At 41.1% G+C, this 20510-nt stretch overlaps 2 protein-coding genes across 11 annotated transcripts in view; one reads left to right on the top strand and one right to left on the bottom strand.

Moving 5' to 3' along the window:
* The first annotated feature begins 907 nt into the window (after nt 1–907).
* Nucleotides 908–7284, top strand: LOC110078528 (GTPase KRas). Of its 3 annotated transcripts, none has more exons than XM_020792814.3 (5): nt 908–1576; nt 3234–3366; nt 3808–3986; nt 4908–5067; nt 5719–7284. In XM_020792814.3, exons 2-5 carry the CDS (start codon nt 3256–3258, stop codon nt 5827–5829), a joined length of 561 nt encoding a protein of 186 aa, XP_020648473.1. In that variant the 5' UTR covers nt 908–1576; nt 3234–3255; the 3' UTR covers nt 5830–7284. The 3 variants fall into 3 exon arrangements, with proteins under 3 accessions (XP_020648473.1, XP_020648472.1, XP_078233128.1); XM_020792813.3 differs by having other exon boundaries at nt 909–1097; XM_078377002.1 differs by having other exon boundaries at nt 1172–1728.
* Nucleotides 6935–20510, bottom strand: part of KASH5 (KASH domain containing 5) — a 36352-nt gene continuing 22776 nt past the window's right edge. For 7 of the 8 annotated variants that reach the window (XM_020792733.3, XM_020792739.3, XM_020792737.3 and 4 more), the window contains 4 exons: nt 20340–20447; nt 19738–19892; nt 11119–11229; nt 6935–9848 (listed from right to left, as the gene is read on the bottom strand). In XM_020792733.3, the coding sequence (XP_020648392.3) occupies nt 9647–9848; nt 11119–11229; nt 19738–19892; nt 20340–20447 (576 nt within the window). In that variant the 3' untranslated portion in view covers nt 6935–9646. The remainder of the gene's footprint in view (nt 9849–11118; nt 11230–19737; nt 19893–20339; nt 20448–20510) is intronic. The other variant, XM_073004560.2, reaches the window with a different exon arrangement.

Raw genomic sequence — 20510 nt, 5'->3', positions numbered from 1 at the left:
GAAATAGAGATTTTGCATACCTTGGTTCAGTCACCAGTCCGAAAGGAGACTGCAGCCAAGATATCAGAAAAAGACTGAAACTCAGAGGAACAGCAATGAAGGATCATCAAGTGTAAGTATGTCACACTGGAGACATTATGAAGATTATCAGAATAATCCACATTATCTTGGAGACATTAGCAAGATAATCCACACTATTGTATTCCCTATCACTATGAAAGCTGGACAGTAAAGAGAGCTGACAGTAAAAGACTTAATTTGCTAGAAATTTGGTGCTGTAGGAGACCTCTGGAGATACCTTGACTATCAGAAAGATGAACAAGTGGGTCCTACAACAAATCAAGCCTGAACTACCTCTGGAAGCAAAAATGACAAAACTGTGATTGTCATACTGTGAGCACATAATGGGAAAGAAAAATTTGCTGGAAAGACAATAATGCTGGCAAAAGTGGAAGGCAGCAGGAAAAGAGGAAGACCAAATACAAGAAGGTCTGACTCCTTAAAGGAAATCACAGGCTTGAGTTTACAAGAGCTGAGCAGGGCTGTTGAGGACAGGACGTTCATCCACAGTTACGCAGTAAATCCGGAGGCGGCTCCCTGGGACATAACAACAACGAAAGGCACAGCTAGCGAAAGAGACCCCTCCCAAAGAAAAGAGGCGCTGCCCCTTTAAACTCTGTCCCCTCCCCTTTCATAGGCCGTGCCACCTCCGGCTGACTCTCTTTCTCTCCGCTCGCAGGCTCCCCGCCCTGGTTTCTCCTACAATCCAGCAGCTTCTCTAGCCTCACCCATTCCCCTCGTCTCTATGACTCCAGCGACGCCGATTGGCCCATCCGGATTTGTGCCGAGTTCCGATTGGTTGGACCGCGGCGCCTGGCGGGGGTGCAAAGGGGAGCTGTCACGCTCTCGAGAGGGAGGGGGGTTTTCCGTTGCCGGCCCGGGGCCCTTGGCCTGGGAAGAAGGGGAGAGCGCTCGTGCGCGCGCGCGCTGCGGCTGCCAGCTTCTTTTCCTCCTCCCCCCCACCTCATGGGGGGTGTATGATAACCTGAGTCTTTCGGGGCCCCCCTCCCTTCCTCCTTTCCCCCCCTCCCTGGCGAGTGAGTACATCTCGGGGGTAGGGGGGTAGGGGCTGGTATGGGCCTGATTGACAGTCGCCTGTAAATTGAGGGGTGGGGCACTTGGAAGGTCTGCGCTTGGAGAGGGGCAGAGAGGGGTGGAAATAGCTATTCATGGGGGGGGGGAGAGAGAGAGAGGCTGGTGCACGGATTTGCCTTCGGTTGCAATCCTTCTGGAGGATGCACAGCCCTTCGGAAGATCGGTGCCGGGGTGGGGCACCTCTTGGGTGGGGGGAGACCGGGGCATAAACATTACAAAGGTGTGTGTTGGAGTGTATGCGCGCGCAACTGGAGTAGGGCTCCCAGAGAACTAGTGCGCGGATGATGAACATCGAAAGAAGGCTGGGATTTCCAGCATAGGTGTTGCAACCTAAAAACGAGGTGGTCCCGGAACTCCACCCAGCAGTTCATTTTTTTTAAAAATTACTTTTGGTTCTCAAGTATTTTCTTCCCCCATCCTGGTAAGGCCTTAAGTTTTGTCTATGAGCAGGTTTCCTTCCGGGCCAGTATTAATTCTGCCCCGATTCCAATTCCTTGCAAGCTTCTAGGCCCATTTATACCACTCTCCCTGTCACGCCATCCGCATTCCCTCAAAGGAGACTGGGGGAAACAAGTAAGATGCCTTCTGCTTGCACGGAGTGATGATCGTGTTTGCTGGTTCGGTTTGTTCTGCAGAAAAAACAGCAAAAGTTTCTAGATAATGAGTTTGGAAAATGTTGCTGCTTATGGGCGAGGGTTCTATTAAGGGCTGACTCTTAATATCTAAGCTTAGGATAGAATATTAGCTTCCTTTATGGGCAGCACTCACTAAAACAGGGAAGGAGAGGCTGCAGCGCAGGGTTTGAATGGCATGGTAGGAATGTGCTACCTTGTAGCCCCTGGAAGTAGTTTTATCTTGTGACAAGTATGGAACAGAGCTTTTGTACTTTGCCTTTGGTCTAAATGTGTAGCTTGTGCTCATCAGGTATTGATTTGCAGGCCTAAGCCTACTAGCAAATCTATTAAGTGGCCAAATCTAAACTCTGGATACCACTGGGATGTGAAAGCAGGAAATGAAGAAATCTGTTGGGGGGGGGGGAATGGATTTATAGTGTTGGAACAGAGCTTTACAGATACACAAGTGCATTTTGGGTTCTAAAATAAATCAAGGCCCAACTCTGAATAGGAGTCAGGATTCACTGGAAAAGACAATAATGCCAGGAAAAGTTGATGGTAATAGAAAAAGATGAAAATCTAATTAAATGGAGTCACTTAGCAAAACCTGATGCTATGTGCTGCAAAACTGCATCTTGATTCACGTTTTCTTTGGGAGGGTATCAAGATATGTGAGCTATTTAAGGAGTAGTTTTACCATGGTCACAGGCATCCCAGTGACTTCTTGTGGCTGAGTGGGGATTTGAACCCAGATCTCTTGAGCTCTAGTCTGCCACTCTAGGCACTGCACTGCAGGAGCTGAGCAGGACTGTTGATGGTAGAACCTTCTGAAAGTAATTAGGCCATACAGTGCCGTAAGTTGGAAGTAACTTGACAACACGTAACAGCACATGCCACCAGACATCACCTATATTCTGCTTTCCCCTAGAGGCAGAGCCTCCTTGTTCCAATACAAGCAAGTCTGAACGAATGTCACATAAAGAATTGCATCTTATTTCTCAGCCTCATTTTCTCTTCTGTTCCTGTTCCATGTGACATACATTGCTTTGTGACCTCCTTGAAGCAGACACCTATCTTGTTGTATTTTGCAAACTGTTAGTGGCATTTTGAATAATACTAGTTCCAGGTTATACCTTGGATTTCTCTAAGCTGGACTCCCAAGTCCTGTATAAGTAGGAGCTAATAAATATCAGTATTTATTTTGTGAAAAAGTCTTAGCAGTCTCACATGAGTCTTACATTTGGGTGTGTGGGGGACAATACTCTTAGTTAGATTTGTCTGTTACAATATGTAAACAGTTTGTACTTTGAAAGATGAGCATATTAATGTGTTAAGTTTGGTAGCAAGAAATATTTGGCAAAATTTGACAGAAAACACCAGATTTTATATAAATTCTTGGTAAGATGAAAAATATATTGCAATGCGTTGTGCTAGGTTGAACATACTTCCTTTTCCTTTGTTCAGCTTGCCTTGGAAACTAGCAGAGATGACAGAATACAAACTGGTGGTGGTGGGCGCTGGTGGTGTTGGGAAGAGTGCACTTACCATACAGTTGATCCAGAATCACTTTGTGGACGAGTATGACCCCACAATTGAGGTATGCAATCTTAACAATGGTGATGGGCTCATATGTTCACCAGCACTGAAGACTGAAGCATCTTCTGTGTTCCCATTAGCTTTATCTTACCTGCTATATTCAGGGCTTTAGATTGTATAGCTTTCTCAGATCTCTTCCTTGGGCTTCTAAAATATTGACGTTCTGTGCCTTTTGCCCATTGCTCCATCTCCACAGTGTGCTGTTTTTTGAGAGCTGCTGTTCATTGTTACAGCACTACCATCTTCTCGGTATATCTGAGTAGTTTCTGCTTCCCTCTAGCCATTGACAAAGCTCTCGTCTTCAGTCATGTTACTGAAACTTCCTGTTGTAATTTTCCTCCCCATGTAATTTTTGAGGTCACTGTTTCCATTTCCTTTACTTTCTGTCTCTTTCTCTCTCAATCTCTCTTAACGGTTCACCTGTTGTTGCTTCTGCACCTAGGATTCATATCGGAAGCAGGTCGTAATCGATGGAGAGACCTGTCTCTTAGATATTTTGGATACAGCTGGGCAAGAAGAATACAGTGCTATGCGTGATCAATATATGAGAACAGGAGAAGGCTTTCTGTGTGTCTTTGCAATCAACAACACAAAGTCTTTTGAAGATGTTCACCACTACAGGTTAGATGACAGCTAGGTATCTGTAGAATATCAGTTTAGCATCTGTTAATATCACTGTTCATTGGAGAGATAGTCTTAGGTTAGAAGAATTGCTACGATATTGTTGGTAGAGAGAGTTCTGTTCTATGCAAAAACTGAGATAAAGAAGCATTTGTTTCACAGTCTAGTAGTGTTCTAAAAGCTCACAAGAATTAAATATACAATCCAGCTGTAAACCAATTCCATTTCGAGTGGTACAATTATACAGTAACATAGCAGTTCTTGGACTGCAACGCCCAGGAGCACAGCTAGTGGTGAAGGCTTTGGGGAGTTGCAGTCTGCAACCTTACCCAAGGTTGGAAACCAGTGCAATAACATTGAAACCTGTGAGCTAATGTGGATATGCATCCTTTATTTTATTTATTCCATTTGTAGAATGGTATTTCCTTTATTTTAGAACTCAGTTAGATTGTTCTTCAAACATTTTAGTTTATTTCTGACACTTAACAGGGGAGCAGGCAAGCCAAAGGCAAATTTGGGACATTGAAAGGGAGAAGTAACTGGAGGGACAGGGGCTCTTCCATTACTTTAGTCCTTATCGTCTTCCCCTTAAAATTACCCAGCCCAACTGAATTTCTCCACTATTTTTATAGCAGAAAGTGGTTGGTGTCCTGAGATTTACAGCAGCAACAGAAGGACCAGAAGGAGGTGGTTAACCAGTTCCTTCATCCAAAATTACAGATTTCTTGAGGTTTGGGGGTGAAAATGCAAAAAAAGGGGGGGGAGAAGGGCAATTCATATATCTGTATGTCCCACCTAAGTTGGACATCAGTGGGAAGAAAATAGCCAGGGAAAGCTGGACAGCTGTTTCATATTCTATTAACAGCAGTGAACTGCAAATATCTTTTATTTGCACCTTGTTCTCCTTTTGTGTAATTCCAGGGAACAGATCAATCGTGTGAAGGACTCTGATGATGTTCCTATGGTGCTTGTTGGCAATAAGTGTGATTTACCCTCTCGGACGGTGGATACTAAACAGGCTCAGGAGCTTGCCAGAAGCTATGGAATCCCCTTTGTAGAGACCTCTGCCAAAACTAGACAGGTGTGTAACTGTACAAGTGGACAGGCGAATGTCCCCCAATTTGCTGGGATTCTAGTGTCAGACACTGGACTAAATTCTGGGTTTTGCTGATACAACCATTCTTCAAGCCCTGCCCAATTTCAAGCATAATACCTGAATAGGGCATATATCTCACTGTTCTGCCAGTAGAGCATCATCCCTGCGTCCTACTCAGTGCCTTTAATGGTGTTAGGAGCAAACTGAATCATATATATTTTACCAGATATATATATATCTTACCAGATATATATATATATCTTACCAGATATTTTCTGCCCCCAAAAGTAGGTGTTGGTGAATGGCTTATTAGCTATGATCCGGTTGTATCAATGGAAAGGGTCTGCAGTGGGAAATATTCTTGTAGGCAAGCATGCCATGATTCTCATCCCCACAAACAAGGATAGCAATGCTGTGGTTTCCCCCACCCCATAATGGCTCAGTACCCAAAAGTTTGTTCCTTAATTTGTAACATTCTGGCTGGCCCTAAGAATCGGATTGCTCCACTATAGATGTTGGAATCTGGTATACAAAAAACATCACCTGTATTTAGTATTTAAATAGGAGAACTAGCAACGGCTTCTGTTGATGTTTTTTTTCCTTCATTTTTATATGCTCTCCTTATTCATCTTAAAGGGAGTGGAAGATGCTTTCTATACCCTGGTGCGAGAAATCAGGAAACACAAGGAAAAGATCAGCAATGGGCGCAAGAAGAAATCTTCCAAAAGGAAGTGTATTATTCTCTGAAGGAGAGACGCTGCTGCACTGTTGGGAGTGTGAAAAACCCTTTGAGTTTGGGTATTACCCAAGCTGCTGAACAAATTCTAATGGCCATGCCCCTCAACCTTTTTGGCTGGAAGGCGAAGGTGGTGGAGTACTCAAAATGTCACTTATTTTCCTATTTTTAAAACTGGGACATTACATCTGATACAATGATGCTTTGTAACGATTACTTGATCCTATTGCATCTTACCCCTTAAAAAAAAACATCATGTTTCCTATCCTTAGAATTGTAGAGGTCACTTCTAAAGAGTGAGTCAACATAGGTTGATCCTGCAGGTGAGATGGAAGTCATAGCACGAAGGCAATGTCTGTCAGAACCTTAGGAGCCGTTCTCATTTTTGTAGCATTTTCCCTTTGGTTCTCTGCGGGACTGAACAGCAAACCACACAGACTTGGTGCTGTCTTTTGTGCTAGCAGGCACAGAGAAGATGATCTCTTTGAAGGTGGCAATGAGAAATGCCGCAAGAGAAAACAATGGAAAGCCAATTCGTCTCTGTAGCTGACTTTTCTCCCGCTGTATTAAAATAGATGGTGCTCGGTTGTTCTTCTGGGTTGCCGAATTTCTATATTTAGTCAGTTCTTCCCACCCCCGTTTTTCATAACTTATGAGCAAAGGCTCACTGCTTTCAAATGATAGGGGAAGTGGTCCTTCTGCTCATCATGTTTTATCATACATGTATGAAGATGGGACAGTATTGAAACCTGAGGGAGAGGTAGATTGGGTTAACTAATAGAAAGCAGTATCTGATGGATGTTAAAAATGTTACTGTTATCTGAACATTGTTTAATATTGACACCAAGTAAAGCATCCTAGTATAATCGGTCACTGCTGAAGAAACTATTAAATGGTTGCTCTTTGGGGAAGTATAGCTCACTGGAAGGACAGATCCTGAAGCTGAGGCTCCAGTACTTTGGCCATCTCATGAGAAGAGAAGACTCCCTGGAAAACACCCTTGGGTGTTGGGAAAGCGTGAGGACAAGAGAAGGAGACGACAGAGGACGAGATGGTTGGACAGTGTCATCGAAGCTACCAGAATGAATCTGACCCAACTCCGGGAGGCAGTGGAAGACATGGGGTCACAAAGAGTCAGACATGACTTAACGACTAAACAACAAAAGTAATGTTAAGTAGTTTAGCAACAGAAAGCTGAAATGTGGCTTTTCCTCTTTGGTTTCCCCTGATGTTGCCTGGTCCTTGAGGGAGCAGAATTATCAGGAAAAGAACAGAGGAAGTATGAACTGTAATAACTCCAGTATGCTTAACAGCATCATCTGTCCTATTGTGTATCTGACCATTCTCTCCTCTCCCTCTCCTAAAAAACCCTTAGAATTCTTTCTTACCTGATATTTTTCCATAGTCCTGAGGAACTGTACAATAAATGCCACCACTTGGAATAAACCTGTGAATAAGCTACCTGATTTATCAGATGCGGCCTCTTTTTCTAAATGGGAATGTGTATCCATTTCAGAAAACTAGAGGAATGCTTTCTTTCAAATGTGCAACCGCTAGTAGTCTTGGCTACTGTTCTTCCTGGAGCAGGCTGTTTGGAAATAGGGAATCTGTAAATGTTTTAGAGGAAATGACTTTTTAGAACGGTCCTTGGATCAGCAAACACTTCATACCGTGGCCTGTTTCAGCCTGGATGTTTTTCATATCAGATTTGGGTTTCTTCAGCTGAATTTTCAGCTGCTGTTGCTCCCACACAGTATTGTTTACTTCAGTACCCATACAATAACCTAAAATACTTTATTCCTGTTATAGCTAAATCGGTTGCATTGCCACATAATCCGCTTTGCTCCCACACTGCCAGCTTTCTTGAGCAAGCTGTCTTGCCTTAAATTGTTAATACACAAGAACTGGGCATCTTTCTAATTTTCCCAAGAATCACAATAGCCATGCATGTTTGAGTTGGACACATCCTGCTCCTTGAATTATTTGCATATCTCATTCTCTGCTTTTCTTCTAGTCATTTGATCTTTTTGATTCAACATGGGTCTCACTAGAGGTGGCTGACAAGGGAAAAGCAGACTGTTCCTTCTGTAAAAAAGGTGTTTTCTTTGGTGGAGGGTTTCAAGTGTATTTTTATGTAAATAGGTGGACATTTCTTGCTTAACTTTGGCAAATGGATTCTACTGCTTTTGAAGAAACATATCTAGTACTGGAGTCACTTCCTTTCTAATATTTGATTGTTCTGAAATCAGTAGTAGAAAAATCCAGAAATACACTGGAAGGTTAATTTCAGTCAGCCAAAGACACCAAATACAGAAATTTGATGATCTAGATCAGCCACTGCCAATCTTTTTTGCCGCAGTCTTAACTCCGTATGAAGGAAATACAGGCAAAATCAGGATTGTGTAAGTCCCACAGTGAACTTTATAATATGGTGTGTGAAGAATTATTTCCAGTCTGTGGCCCCCTTCAAATGTGCCGTGGCTTCCGGGGGGGCACCATTCTCTATGGCCCATCTTGAGAATGGTTGATCTAGATTTGTTCTGGCTTGGTTTGGTGAAAGGAACAGATAACTCAGCATTATTTTTGGGGGGTGAACATGGGCACACAGGTTCCTGTAATCCAGTGTTGCAGTCCTAATATTATGAGAAGGATCAGATAGTAGACGAGTCTCCTTTTTGAATGTATATAAAAGAAGTTTGAAGCATTGGCATCACAAATCTCCAGAGTAAAACAATTTTGTAGAAGAGGCGATGTGACTCAGGAAGTCTCTAAATGCTTTTATGTATGTTAACTCTTTGTCCTGTTGCAGATTTTTTAAAAATTCAACCAATTTAAGAAAAGTAAATATCCAGTCTTCTTATAAACACAACTAAAACAATATCCTGAGTGTGAGACTGTACTTTAGCTCTGCAAACACAGGATTCTGCTAATGTGACTGGAGAAGTTTTGTAGAAAGGGAGGGCAGTGCAGCCTTTTACTGAACTAACTCTGACCACTGCTGACTACAGAAAATAAATTTTGAGAAAAAGCTGTTGAAGGAGAAGATGGAGGAAGAATGAGACATCACCTCATCTTTAACAATACCTGGTAAATAACAATTTGGGAAATTTACATTTAATGTGTAATTATTAGTTCCAAGTCTAATAGTGACTGTAAATTCCTGTCAGGGTCAGAATAAAGGAGGTCTGGGTACTTGGCTGATTCTTGAGGGAACAAAGAACCAGAAAAAGGATAACAGTGCATAGTGGAGAATGGCTGGTGGCTTTGGGGGGGGGGAAGTTAAAAGGAATCAGAACAGTTATAATGAATATATGATGAGCTTTAAATGAGCATGTTCATTGTTGTTGACAGAACCTAGTCAGATGTATACCTAGAAAAACAATTATTAGGTAACACTAGGAGCCACCTGTATGGATATAGCCAAGGGTCCATGTGTAGACAAGACTTCTATAAACAATGCATAGTTATGAATCTTATTTCTGTAACTAGGAAAGTACACATACCCTTTCTCAGAAAGGTTTCAGTGACTCTACATAATACAGGACTTCTAAAATTGCAGTCTAAAAGGTATGAGTAGCATCCCATTAGCTACTGGTGATATGATAGCAGAAAATGTCTTTATTTTTGTGCCAACTTCAACATTTCAAAGATGTACTGTACTCTTCTTTAAGGGGGTCATATAAAACAAAATATTTTTAAAGTGTTGTCCCCACCTACAGACTGAACTTGGAAGTAATTCACTCAGTTTGTTTTCACAGATTTTTAATTTGCCTCCTAGATCTTCTCAGTCAACTTATTTTCCTTTACAAAAACTGAGAAGAGGAAGGGTTAGATAGGTGGTGGTCGTAGATACTGCAAATGCAGCTGAGGCCAAGGATTTCCTTTGGGTTCAATCCAGACAGGATGTTGGTTGAAAGGTAGAACCAAGTAGCCCATTATTAGCAGTGAAATACATGCAAGTAGGAGCCCAGGAAACACCCATTTCTGCATGATGTGCAGTAGCAAGAAGCCTAAGGGGACATCCAGCAACCTGTGTGGAGAGAAGACATTGTTCTTTATTATTTTGGGGAAAGATTTCATGCCACTAATTAAATAAAGCCACAGCAGTTACAGCTTTTGGATAGGCAGTTGAAGAGGGGGGAAAAACCTAGGAAAGATGGAAAAAATTAAGAGTCTCTAGAGCCAGTGGCAGTAGCTGTAGATTTCAGATAAGGCAGCAAATGAGATATTTCGGGTATCATGGGTTTTCACAAGATAGAGTTTGTGGTTACTCTTAGGTATAATGAGGCAACAAGGTATGACAATAAAAATTGCCTCATGATTTGTAGCATGGCACAGTTCAGATTCAATGTACTTATCATCTGCTTCAGGAAAAGAAAGCATGTGAGAATGTATAAGAGTAGAGAGAATCAGACTCCATTTGTATCCCTTTTTATGGGAAAGATGATTGCTTCTATACATAATACAGCCTTCAAAATGTATGTTCCTTGCTTTTTCTGTACTTTAGTGTCAAAGCTTGAAAACAAAAGTTACAATCCTGTTTCACTGGAATATTTTAGAGAAGGTTCTACCTTTTGAAGTCCAAAAAGCAATGCTTTACTGTACTAGAAAATTAGCAAATCTCACATAAATGGGGGCAGAAACAGCTAGTTACCCCTCACTCTTGATTATCTTTCCCATTAAGTTATGGTTCTTCAACATTAAAGACAAAAACACTCATTTGCTGGGTATATGCATTATTACTGGTCCAATTTTACTCAGCTGAAGGGAAAGGAGCTGAGACCATTTTGTGGCATCTATGTCAATGCTGCTCAATAGGGAATTACAGAGCTGACAGGACATCTTTTGTCCAGAAAGTCTGGTTACTAACCAGAAAGACAACTAATTTGTTTCCCCGTACTAAAATTAAATGAAAGTAGTACTTGCCTAGAAGCCACACTATCTGCCTTGGAGATGCTTAGTTCTAATTCCAAACATTTGAAGCTAGATATGGTTGCTGAGTAGTGAAGGAATGGCTCAGAAATTATTTTTAGAGTTCATGTGATCTAGGTCTTTGGCATATACTGTTGTCTCCTAGGCCTATTTCTATCTAGACAGTGGCTGCAAGTAACTTGCTGAACAAAAGGTAACAATACAGTGACACAAGAAGCAAGGGAAACTACATTAATTTCACATTATAGAAAGCTACAACCTGATAAACAGAAAATATATGTGTCTCATGTTATACAAAGAGTAACAACAATGCATGCCTAAATGTTCCTGTCAAAACTGTGTACGTAGCAAGTACAATGGTTCCTCACCTTCGAAGCAGGATTTCAAAAAAGCTGTCATTCAGTGTCTTCCCAGTAGCTGGAGTTAACTCACCATGAACTGGGACTAAAGCTTGTTCCAGCAAGGCAACTTCAGAGCTCCTGAAACAAAAGAGCCAAATACATCACAGCCAGTCAAGTGCTGAAAGATGTCATTTGGGACAATGAATATATTGCTACTTGACATGTGTAGGACCGAACTTTGGCACTATAAGCCACAGAGTAAATCATCTTATCCAGGACATACTGTTCTGTTTCCCTTCTGTTACTATGCATCCGGCATTGGATTGCAGGGAAGAACTGCTCACTGAGATTTGGAGTGATAAACCGTATTTTCCCATACAGTGAGGACTAATCCAGGAAAAAAAAACTTGTGAGCATATTCCTACTACAGGCAGTGCTCAAAGATTTGTAGAAAAACCATGGTTAACGCGCATATACTTTAATAGTTGTATCTGGTTTCACATTACTTGCCAAATAGATCTATTTGAAATGGGTACTTCAAGTTGTTTGTCTGTGAACATGTACTCATTCCACCAACTGAAGGCACTGCTAAGATACCAAGAGCCAGTCCATCCTCGGTTTTGAGAGTGCTTAGATGCTTTGGGGGCAGATGCAAGTTCTCCCCATGGTTTATCTGCAACTGGCTGCAGTGCTGGGGACCTCAACAGGGGTAGAACACTGATGGCAAGCCATAAAAACCGATGGCATCAAAACCAATGGGACTCCACTGTCTTCCTTGCCAGTGACTTAGTTGAGCAGGTAGATGTGTACTGCTGCTTCGTGGTTGATAACCAGAGATCTAGCGACTGACCAGGATGGAGAACACTCAGTATGGTGGGCTACCTGGAGAGGTTATTCTAGTTCCTGGGACCTCGCCATTGAAACCATGCTGGAGGGGTCAGTACAGGAGGAACAAAGGTGATGTCTCCTTCTCAGAGACAACTTTGATGCTGAGTGTGTCAGCATGGTGAGATCTGTTCAATTTAGGTGACTTTGGCAACCAAATTCTGAGCCTTGGTTCTGGCGATTTGGAAACTGAAGCTCTGCACAGATGTCCTGAAAATAAGTGCTAGTATGATTTTTCAGGATGCTCCTAATATCAGCCCTACCCAAAAATAAGCCCCAGTTAAGTGAAGCCCCACCCTCTTCCATTGTGCAGCAACCAGAAGAAGATGACAGGACTGTATTTGAATAAATGTAGATTGTTGTACATGAAAAAAAATAAAACATCCCCTGAAAATAAGCCTGTGAAGGTGGCCCAGAAGAGAGTGTGCCATCTCAAGAGGAAGAAGGAAAGGGGGGTAAAGAAAAACCTGAGAATGAAACAGAACAGGCGGACCAAAGGGAGAACGTAGCTTCAGAAGAGGGGAAAACGGAACGCGGCAGGAAATTTAAAGTGAGTCTGGTAGAAGAGCGCGGGAGCAAGAAAGGGGAGGAGAAGGAGCTGTCAGTCTGGGAGGAGGGCGTAAGTAATCAAGGAGAACGGCGGTTTGAGGTAGAATTGGAGTTGTGGAAACGGAAGAGAGAACTAGAGAGGTTAAGGGAAATATGAAAGGCCGAAGACACAGGAGTTGTTGAGAGACTTCCCCAACCTAAAGTTAGACGGGCTGTTACCAGATCCTATTTCGAAATAAGGAAGAGAGGTGAAATATGAAACGCTAGAATGGTCTGTTATCGTTTTTCCCTAGAATTATGGGGAGAGGTCGGCAGGTAATTAGATTGGACTCTCGATATAATACTCCTCCTCCCGAAGGAGACTAGGCTCAATACCCAAGCTGCGGCACCATATGTGCAGTGTGGAGCGCGCCTCTTCGGAAGCCAACCAATGCGGAGAAGTTTGGCCCAGCATCCCTGTGAGTTCAATGGATGATGTTCGGGACTTTGTGTTAGAGTTATGGCACATTGCCTGAGTTAAGCCTTTTCGACCCTATCATGAATAATGTTGATGTGCCTGTAACTAATAAAGAAGTTATAAAAGTTAAGACGACGTCTCTTGTGATTTTTCCCGCGCAAAATGAGGACTTGTCAAAACTTGAAGATGAACCCATTCACAAAGCCCTAATGTGTTTTTTTGGAGCAAAAATTAATATAAGACCTTGCCTTATTTTTGAGGAAACATGTTAGAAGAAATTAGGAAGATACATTGCCTCCTCCATTAGCAGGTGACAACATTTGGCATCTCTTCCCATGAGGGAACGTTTTCTCTTTACAGGTCGAACGTGAGGCAGAAGTGGATCACTCCTGAAAGGCAAGCAACTCCTCTGTTTGAACGGTCCTTGGACTCTCGCAAGGTGTTTGCTGGGTGACATCGCTCCATTCTGCCAAATGGCTAAGTGCAGAAGAGGGTGCCAATCGCAGGACATCTCTCCTTCAGATGCTGAGCCCAGGCAGACTATGTCATGACACTCTTTCTCACGCTCCTCCAAGACCTTGAGGCAAGTGGTGGCAAGATGACAGCTACATGTTGGCAGATCTTTAGAAGCAGGTGTCCAACTTTTTGCTTTCTTTGTTACAATTTTTGGTTGGAAATCTGAATCAGTATTCCTCTCTTTTTAAGTTGAGGGTGGTGGTTTTGACACTTGAGATTGAGGGCAATCCTTGGTATCGGGGCTGATGTTTGCTGTGCACATGGTACTTGAGTAGCTAGGTCTTCAAAGGTTTAAGCTGAGGTATCAGTTTGGAGTGGCTCCATGAGAAGTTGTTTTGAGGGCATTTTACAAACAGTAACCACTGGAGCCAAGGTGGCCTCCTTGGTGATGATGTGAACTCCCTGTAAGGACTTTTCTCAAAGGCAGAATTTCAAGCTGGACTAATGGTCTCTGGCTACTTTGGTGAATTTTCAACAGAACTCACAGGTTTGAATTTTATGCCCCTCACTGAGGCACTAAAGAGTGTCCTCGGTGAGGAGGATCTTATTGCTGCAGCTGACACACCTGCTGAATGGGCCCACTGGAGCCATAAAAAGGTGGCAATGGCCATTAATTAATGAACAACAACTATAACAATCTCTCTGTGTGTGTATTCTTGAAGGCTTTCACAGCCAGGATCTGATGGTTCTTTTTCAGGCTGTTTGGCCATGTTCTGAAGGTTTTTCTTCCTAATGTTTCGCCAGTCTCTGTGGCCGGCACCTTCAGAGGACAGGAGTCAGAACTCTTTCTGTATTCTGGTGTAATGTGTGGGATAGTTGAGTATTTGTAGCTGTGGGATCAGCTTTTTTGTTCTTTTCAGGAGATTGGGTGATTATGGTGATGAAGGTGTTTTTTGTTATGGTTGTATTGTGATGGGGGGAAGATGGTCTCTCACTGTGATTGATGGGTGTCATTAGCAGTGATCACCGGTCCGTGTGTGCAGTGCTTGAAATCCACAAACACCAGCAGAGCTTAAACAAAAAAAGCAGAAAGTCTAAAACTCAACAAAGCCTGGCTTCCAGCACTGAAAACTACAGCCTGCAAAAGATCAATGAAGTCTACCCAGCCACAAGGACCGGTGATCACTTCACACAAAAAAAATCAAACAACGCCCATTAATCAAAGTGATAGACCATCTCCCCCCTTATCACAACAATACACCCATAACAAAAAAACACCCTGGTCACCTTAATCACTTGATCTCCTGAAAAAGACAAAAAGCTGATCCCACAACTACAAATACTCAACTATCCCACACACTACACCAGAACACAGACAGGGTTCAAACTCCTATCCTCTGAAGGTGCCAGCCACAGAGACAGGCGAAATGTTACTAAGAAAAACCTTTGGAACACGGCCAAACAGCTTGAAAAACCTACAACTCTCTCTCTCTCTCTCTCTCTCTCTTCCACACACACAAACACAGAATGAAGAGATCAAAGGAGGAGAAGGCAGTCAAGCTAAATAATAACTACATACAACTTTTAAATAAGAATAGAAAGGCTGTAAGAAGCTCTTAAGGTGTTCTCTCAGCCTCTGCAAAAAGGGAACCGAGGACTATGGTGTGATTCACAGAGAGCATGAAGAATTGTTTGTAAATAGTTAAATTTTTCCCATTTCTCACAAAAAGCAGGATCCATTTAGACCAAAAAATCAATTCATCTTGGAACAAAATTCCTACTAAAACAGCACAGAGACAAAACCTGTAATGGGTCACATATTTCACAATAGTTTTCAACCACTACTGAATTCCACGCATCATTAAAAAAAAAAGAACTTTTAATGTGTTCATCACTATATATATAAAATAATGTACAGTATTTGCATCCCTTGCACATCCAGGGCTGTTTTGAGTATCACAATCTTTTGCACACTATCTTACAGTGAAGAGGCACCCATGGGGAACTACACAACGCTTTACAGCTACATGGGCACTAATCGAAATTCAACTGCCTAATCCCAAGAGCAGAACAACTCAATGCTGAAGGTTGCTCTCCAGACACGTACCTATTTCATTTCATATCCTGCTTCCAAAAAAAGATTCTAGAGGCAGCTAACACTAGTAACCCATTTATATGAAATTTTGATTAAAACTTAAGTTAAACACTACAATGGGAGATATAACCAACCCTAACCAATTAAACACTCTCCTATCATAGATCAGCTGAACATTTTAATTATCTCTCTGAATAAAAATGCTTTGCCTCCACTTATAAGCACTACTGTACATTTTTTAAAAAATCCCAGCTTTATGAAGTTTGGTTTGTCTTGTTCTGCATTTTACAGAAATGCATTTATAAGACCCACGAAATGTAAACTGGGTGACAGAAGTGCATGTATCTTCTCTTAGAACAAAGATTATATTATTTGCCTGAAATTTTGGAGTTCTTCCACACCATTCAGAAAAGGGAAATCTGCATGTGGTGTTTTTTTTTTAAATAAAAAAACCCAGGAGGAGACTCAAGCAAATGGTGAAATTATTGTCAGGTGGTGACTGTTACGGAAAGTAACCACCATTTGCAGTAAATAACCCTGTATGGTTAGTAATTGTGATTGCTACATAAATGGCACTAGGTATAGATAAGGATGATTCTTCTTCTTTGTTAGTCTATTTTTCCACTTCCTGTAAAACAAATTACCCTTCCAAAAGGTACAGAACTCTTTACCTACACTTATGCAAATGGAAAAACAACCCTTTTACCTAGAAAAGCAAGTAATTAGCAAATATAATAGTAGAGACAAGGTATTATCTCACTGTAAAAAAAAAGTTTTTCCATTAGTCTACAAAGAGTACGGAGGGGGAGGTTTAAAAAGTTGGTAGAACTAAATTAAATGTAAGGTCAGGATGTTCTTTTGTTTTCTTCTCACACATCTACTGTACCTGCTTTCCCTTGGGTTCAATTGTTCATATTCTTTCTACATCAAAGAACCCAAACTAGAAACTAAACCAGAAGTATCTAATGCAGATTTGTGTACTTGTGCATACATTTATTCACTGTACATGTTTATTTAGAATTTGGAATCTGCCAGAATTTGGTCCGCTCATCTGTGAAGAATCATGTGATGCACTTGTAAAAAAATACAATAAAAATTATAAGGAAACTGCAGAGTATCCTTGTGTACTCAAATATTTTACTAGCTGGATCACAGCAATTTCAGACAGATTTCCAAAAATATCATGGGTAGAACCTTTATATTTCAAATTAAAAAAGAGTGTCAGACTCACAGCAAGATGAATTACAAAGTATACTATCTGGCATTAAACAGGGAAGTCAGAAGAAGCAAGAAAATTTTGTACAGTAGCTAGGATTTGAAATAACTTTTTAAAAAATTAGAATGGGGAGATAACAATTGCCTAAAAGCTGTCTTTCTTGTTCTATCTTGAATTAAAACAATTATATACCACCAAGCATTGATGCCAGACTAATCTTGACTCAGCAATAGAAAGCCACTTGGTCTCTTGATAACCAGGATCAGACACAGAGCTTGGAAAAATTCTTCTCTGGATTACAACTCCCAAAATTCCAAATCCAGGATGGCCACAAAATTTCCCTTAATAAAAACTAAATGTCAGTTACAAGAAAACTGAAATGAGCATCTATTTCCTAAGTTTTAGAAATTCTCAGTACTATTGTTCTGCCCTACTCTGCCTTCTCCTATACAGACACAATCCTTATGAATCTTCCCAAACGAAAGCTGCACTCTTCCTCATTTTGCTATGTTAAGGGACTAAGCAGAAGACTTTATTCATACATGCTCCTCAACATGGGTATAATGTACTGTACAGAGTTGCCAATGTCATTTTTAATACTGAGGGTCCAAGTGTCCATAAACCTAGCAATCAACAGAACATTGACATCATACATTCTGTGGCCTCCTCTTTTGGCAGCACCTCCTATTTTTAGCATTTGCCTCTTAGTGGGAAATGATTCCTTTCCCACTCAGTCCCACCATGACTGGAATAGTCATCGTATGAACCAGTACCACTGAGTTCAGATCACCATACATTCCTAGCAGGTTCCATGATCTGCAGGCTTGCCATGGCCCTCATCCACCTGTCTATTTCAAGAAGTTCCCAAAAGGAAGGAAATCCAGCGTCAATACTATATAAGGAAGGCACTGGCTCAAAATGCAGAGTGGACCCTGAGGAGGGATGGAGTTACAAGGCTGCCAGAGAGGGTGGCACGATGCGAAAGGGGTAGCTAGGTAAAAACAGTGCTAAAATCAGAAAGAGAGACAGAGAATGAAAGGACATAAAGCTGCCACCCCCTTTTTACAGGATAAGAACAAATGTAAGGAATGTTCTTGGAACAATTTTTCTTTTCCACACGCTACAAGTGTGGGGTACATAGCATCCAATACAGATCGAAGAACTGCTCTTACTAGCTTCTGCACATGTGACTTCTGAAAGCATCTTATACTTTTAAAACACAAAGAAGCAACCTTAATTCCAGAATGCATCAGTCTATGTAAACAGTTATTAATTTTTATCTCACCTAGCAGGAGACTTTTTGTTCCTTTTCCCCTTTGCTGCTACAAAAGAGGAGAGAGCTCTTGCACTGTAGTGGTTTCAGCAGGTGAAGCTGGCTTACGAATTACTTTGGCCCAGTAATTTTATGAATTTTTAACTTCTGTGAAATCTCATTCCTAGGGGGAAACTACAACATGCTGCAAATACACAAAGTTTCAGGGCCCAGGACAAAACACTAATGCAAACAACGAAGCTCCCTATGCTAACTGAAGCTGGGAAGACTCAGATTGGTGTTAGTTAAGAGTTTGAGATCTAGTGCAATGCAGCTCAAAAGGCCACACATTGAGTTCAGTGACCATAACGGTCAGTACCTGTTGCCTCACAACTGTTTCTTCATCCGTTTCCCAATCAGTTCCAAAAACTGGCCAGCCTTGCCACTGAACCAAAAGGGTCCAGACTGTGTACGGAGCAAGGTTGGGCTGATTCATGATCTCCTGAACTTTGTCTGGTCACTGGAAAATAGACTGAACAAGACCATGCTCTAGGCACTCCAAAAAGTGACATAAATCATTATCTGATTGTACCCTTAATTTTACATGCTCTTCATATATCATCCTGTATTTACAACTCTTCCTTGTTTTTCCACTGCTTTTTCCATCTTTTTCTTAATGGGGAAAATCCATCAAAGAGGAAAAGACAGAATAACCACATGCTGCCTTCTTGTTCCTAGTGTGAAAAGTTATCCACCTGTACTGTAAACACTCCTAGAAATTATGCTCTGGGGTTTTAAAAAGCGATATTTTCCATGTCATTGAATGCAAACTCATTTATGAATATTTACCATCATCTTCCACCTCATTGCCTACTACAGTTGCTTTCTAACATATTTTTTAAAAAACAAAATCTTAGTTATTATTACATGTTTCAGCATGCATATATCTTGCTATAATAGTGGATTGAAATTCTTGAATATCAGCCCTTGGGTTGATTTTTTTTATTTTAAAAAATCTGATAATTCAAAGTGTTTCTAAATCATGATAACTTCTACTTTGACATATCCACTCATTCATTCATGCATGCCAATCTTACAAAAGCAATCAACACAACATATTAGACTCATCCCCAGACATGTATTCACTATGAATACCTGCAGAGAGAGATGTGAACAGCCATCCATAATTAGTGAACCAACCAATATGCAGAGTTGTAACAATATTATGAGACACCAACACAGAAGTGATTCAGAGACAGAATTGTATATAGAGGTGTGGCATACACTGTACTTATTGTACCTACAAAGCAATAAACATAAAATGACTTTTAAAAAAATGATTAATTCTACATCTGAGGATGATAATTTTAACATGAGACTCGTGTGTTATTCTAACATGAACCAACTCTTGTCTGTGGAATACTCAGCCAACTGGCAATCTGTTTCAATGGCAATGTTTTATGATCTAAATGTTTCACACTGTTTGTCAAAACTCGAGAAAAAAAATCCTGAAGGACAGCTAACTGCATTAGTCTGTTAAAGCAAACACAGAGAAAAATCTTGCAGCACCTGAAAGTCTAGCAAATTATGCATAGTTATTTTGTAGTTCTAGTCCCTGAAAGCTTATGAGACTATTTAAGGTACTATAAGACTAGTCTTTTCTATAAACTGAAGAGGGCAAAACAAAAGATATACAGCATCTGCAGGTATCTCAGCAAGGGCTCGGCTATGCATACCTTCCTCCCACCTCTGATGGAAGGTGCTGTTGCTGCTGGTTGCATTCCTGGCCCCTCAGTATTTGTTTAGCATCTGTTCTAAAAAGCAGGTGAGGTAGGCTATGTGTCCTTTGCAGTAATGCTCTGGGATACTCTGTCCCTGATCTGCCCATTTCCTAGAGAGAAAGAAAAAGGAATTGCTAGGACAATCTGCTTCATATTAGGTTTTGTACTGAAGTATATATTGAGAAGACTGAACAGGGGAACGAAATGTTAATTACATTAATGTTGTACCAGAGATCAGCAGGAGATAGTCTTTAGATAACAACTGTACTGCAAACATTTTAATATAGATTCAAAAAGAGAAACCTGCAAAATTTGTATATGTTGTTTAAAAGGATGGTTAGATTAAAGTTTGGGATCACTTCCCACCATGTTAAACAGAACTCAAAAGTTTGAAGTATTGCCTGGTATGAATTATGTCTACTAATTTGTTGCTATTTAGTCGTTAAGTTCTGTCCAACTCTTCGTGACCCCATGGACCAGACAATTGTAGAGACAAATGTCTACTAATAAACACTACTAAATTGTGTTTATATCCCTTCTCAATTTTTTGCACCCACCTGTTCTTCTGCCAAAGATCTGAGTTCCTTTGCAGTTACTGGGCGTGTCATCAAAGATGGCAACATCCCACACAATGGGCTAGGCAGATCAGCCCCTTCACTGAACTCCTGTCAAAGACAACAAGGACCTATCTATTTACAGCTGAGTAAGTGTTATTCAGATTCTAGATA

The sequence above is a fragment of the Pogona vitticeps genome, chromosome 6 (assembly GCF_051106095.1).
Source record: "Pogona vitticeps strain Pit_001003342236 chromosome 6, PviZW2.1, whole genome shotgun sequence".
NCBI classification, from domain to species: Eukaryota; Metazoa; Chordata; class Lepidosauria; order Squamata; family Agamidae; genus Pogona; species Pogona vitticeps.
Note: the sequence above shows the minus strand (reverse complement) of the source record. Positions and strands in the feature narration are given on the sequence as shown.

Coding starts and splice junctions, on each gene's coding strand:
- LOC110078528 (XM_020792814.3), top strand. CDS start 3,256: ATGACAGAATACAAACTGGTGGTGGTGGGCGCTGGTGGTGTTGGGAAG. Junction 3,367..3,807: donor AGTATGACCCCACAATTGAG/GTATGCAATCTT, acceptor TTCTGCACCTAG/GATTCATATCGGAAGCAGGT. Junction 3,987..4,907: donor GAAGATGTTCACCACTACAG/GTTAGATGACAG, acceptor GTGTAATTCCAG/GGAACAGATCAATCGTGTGA.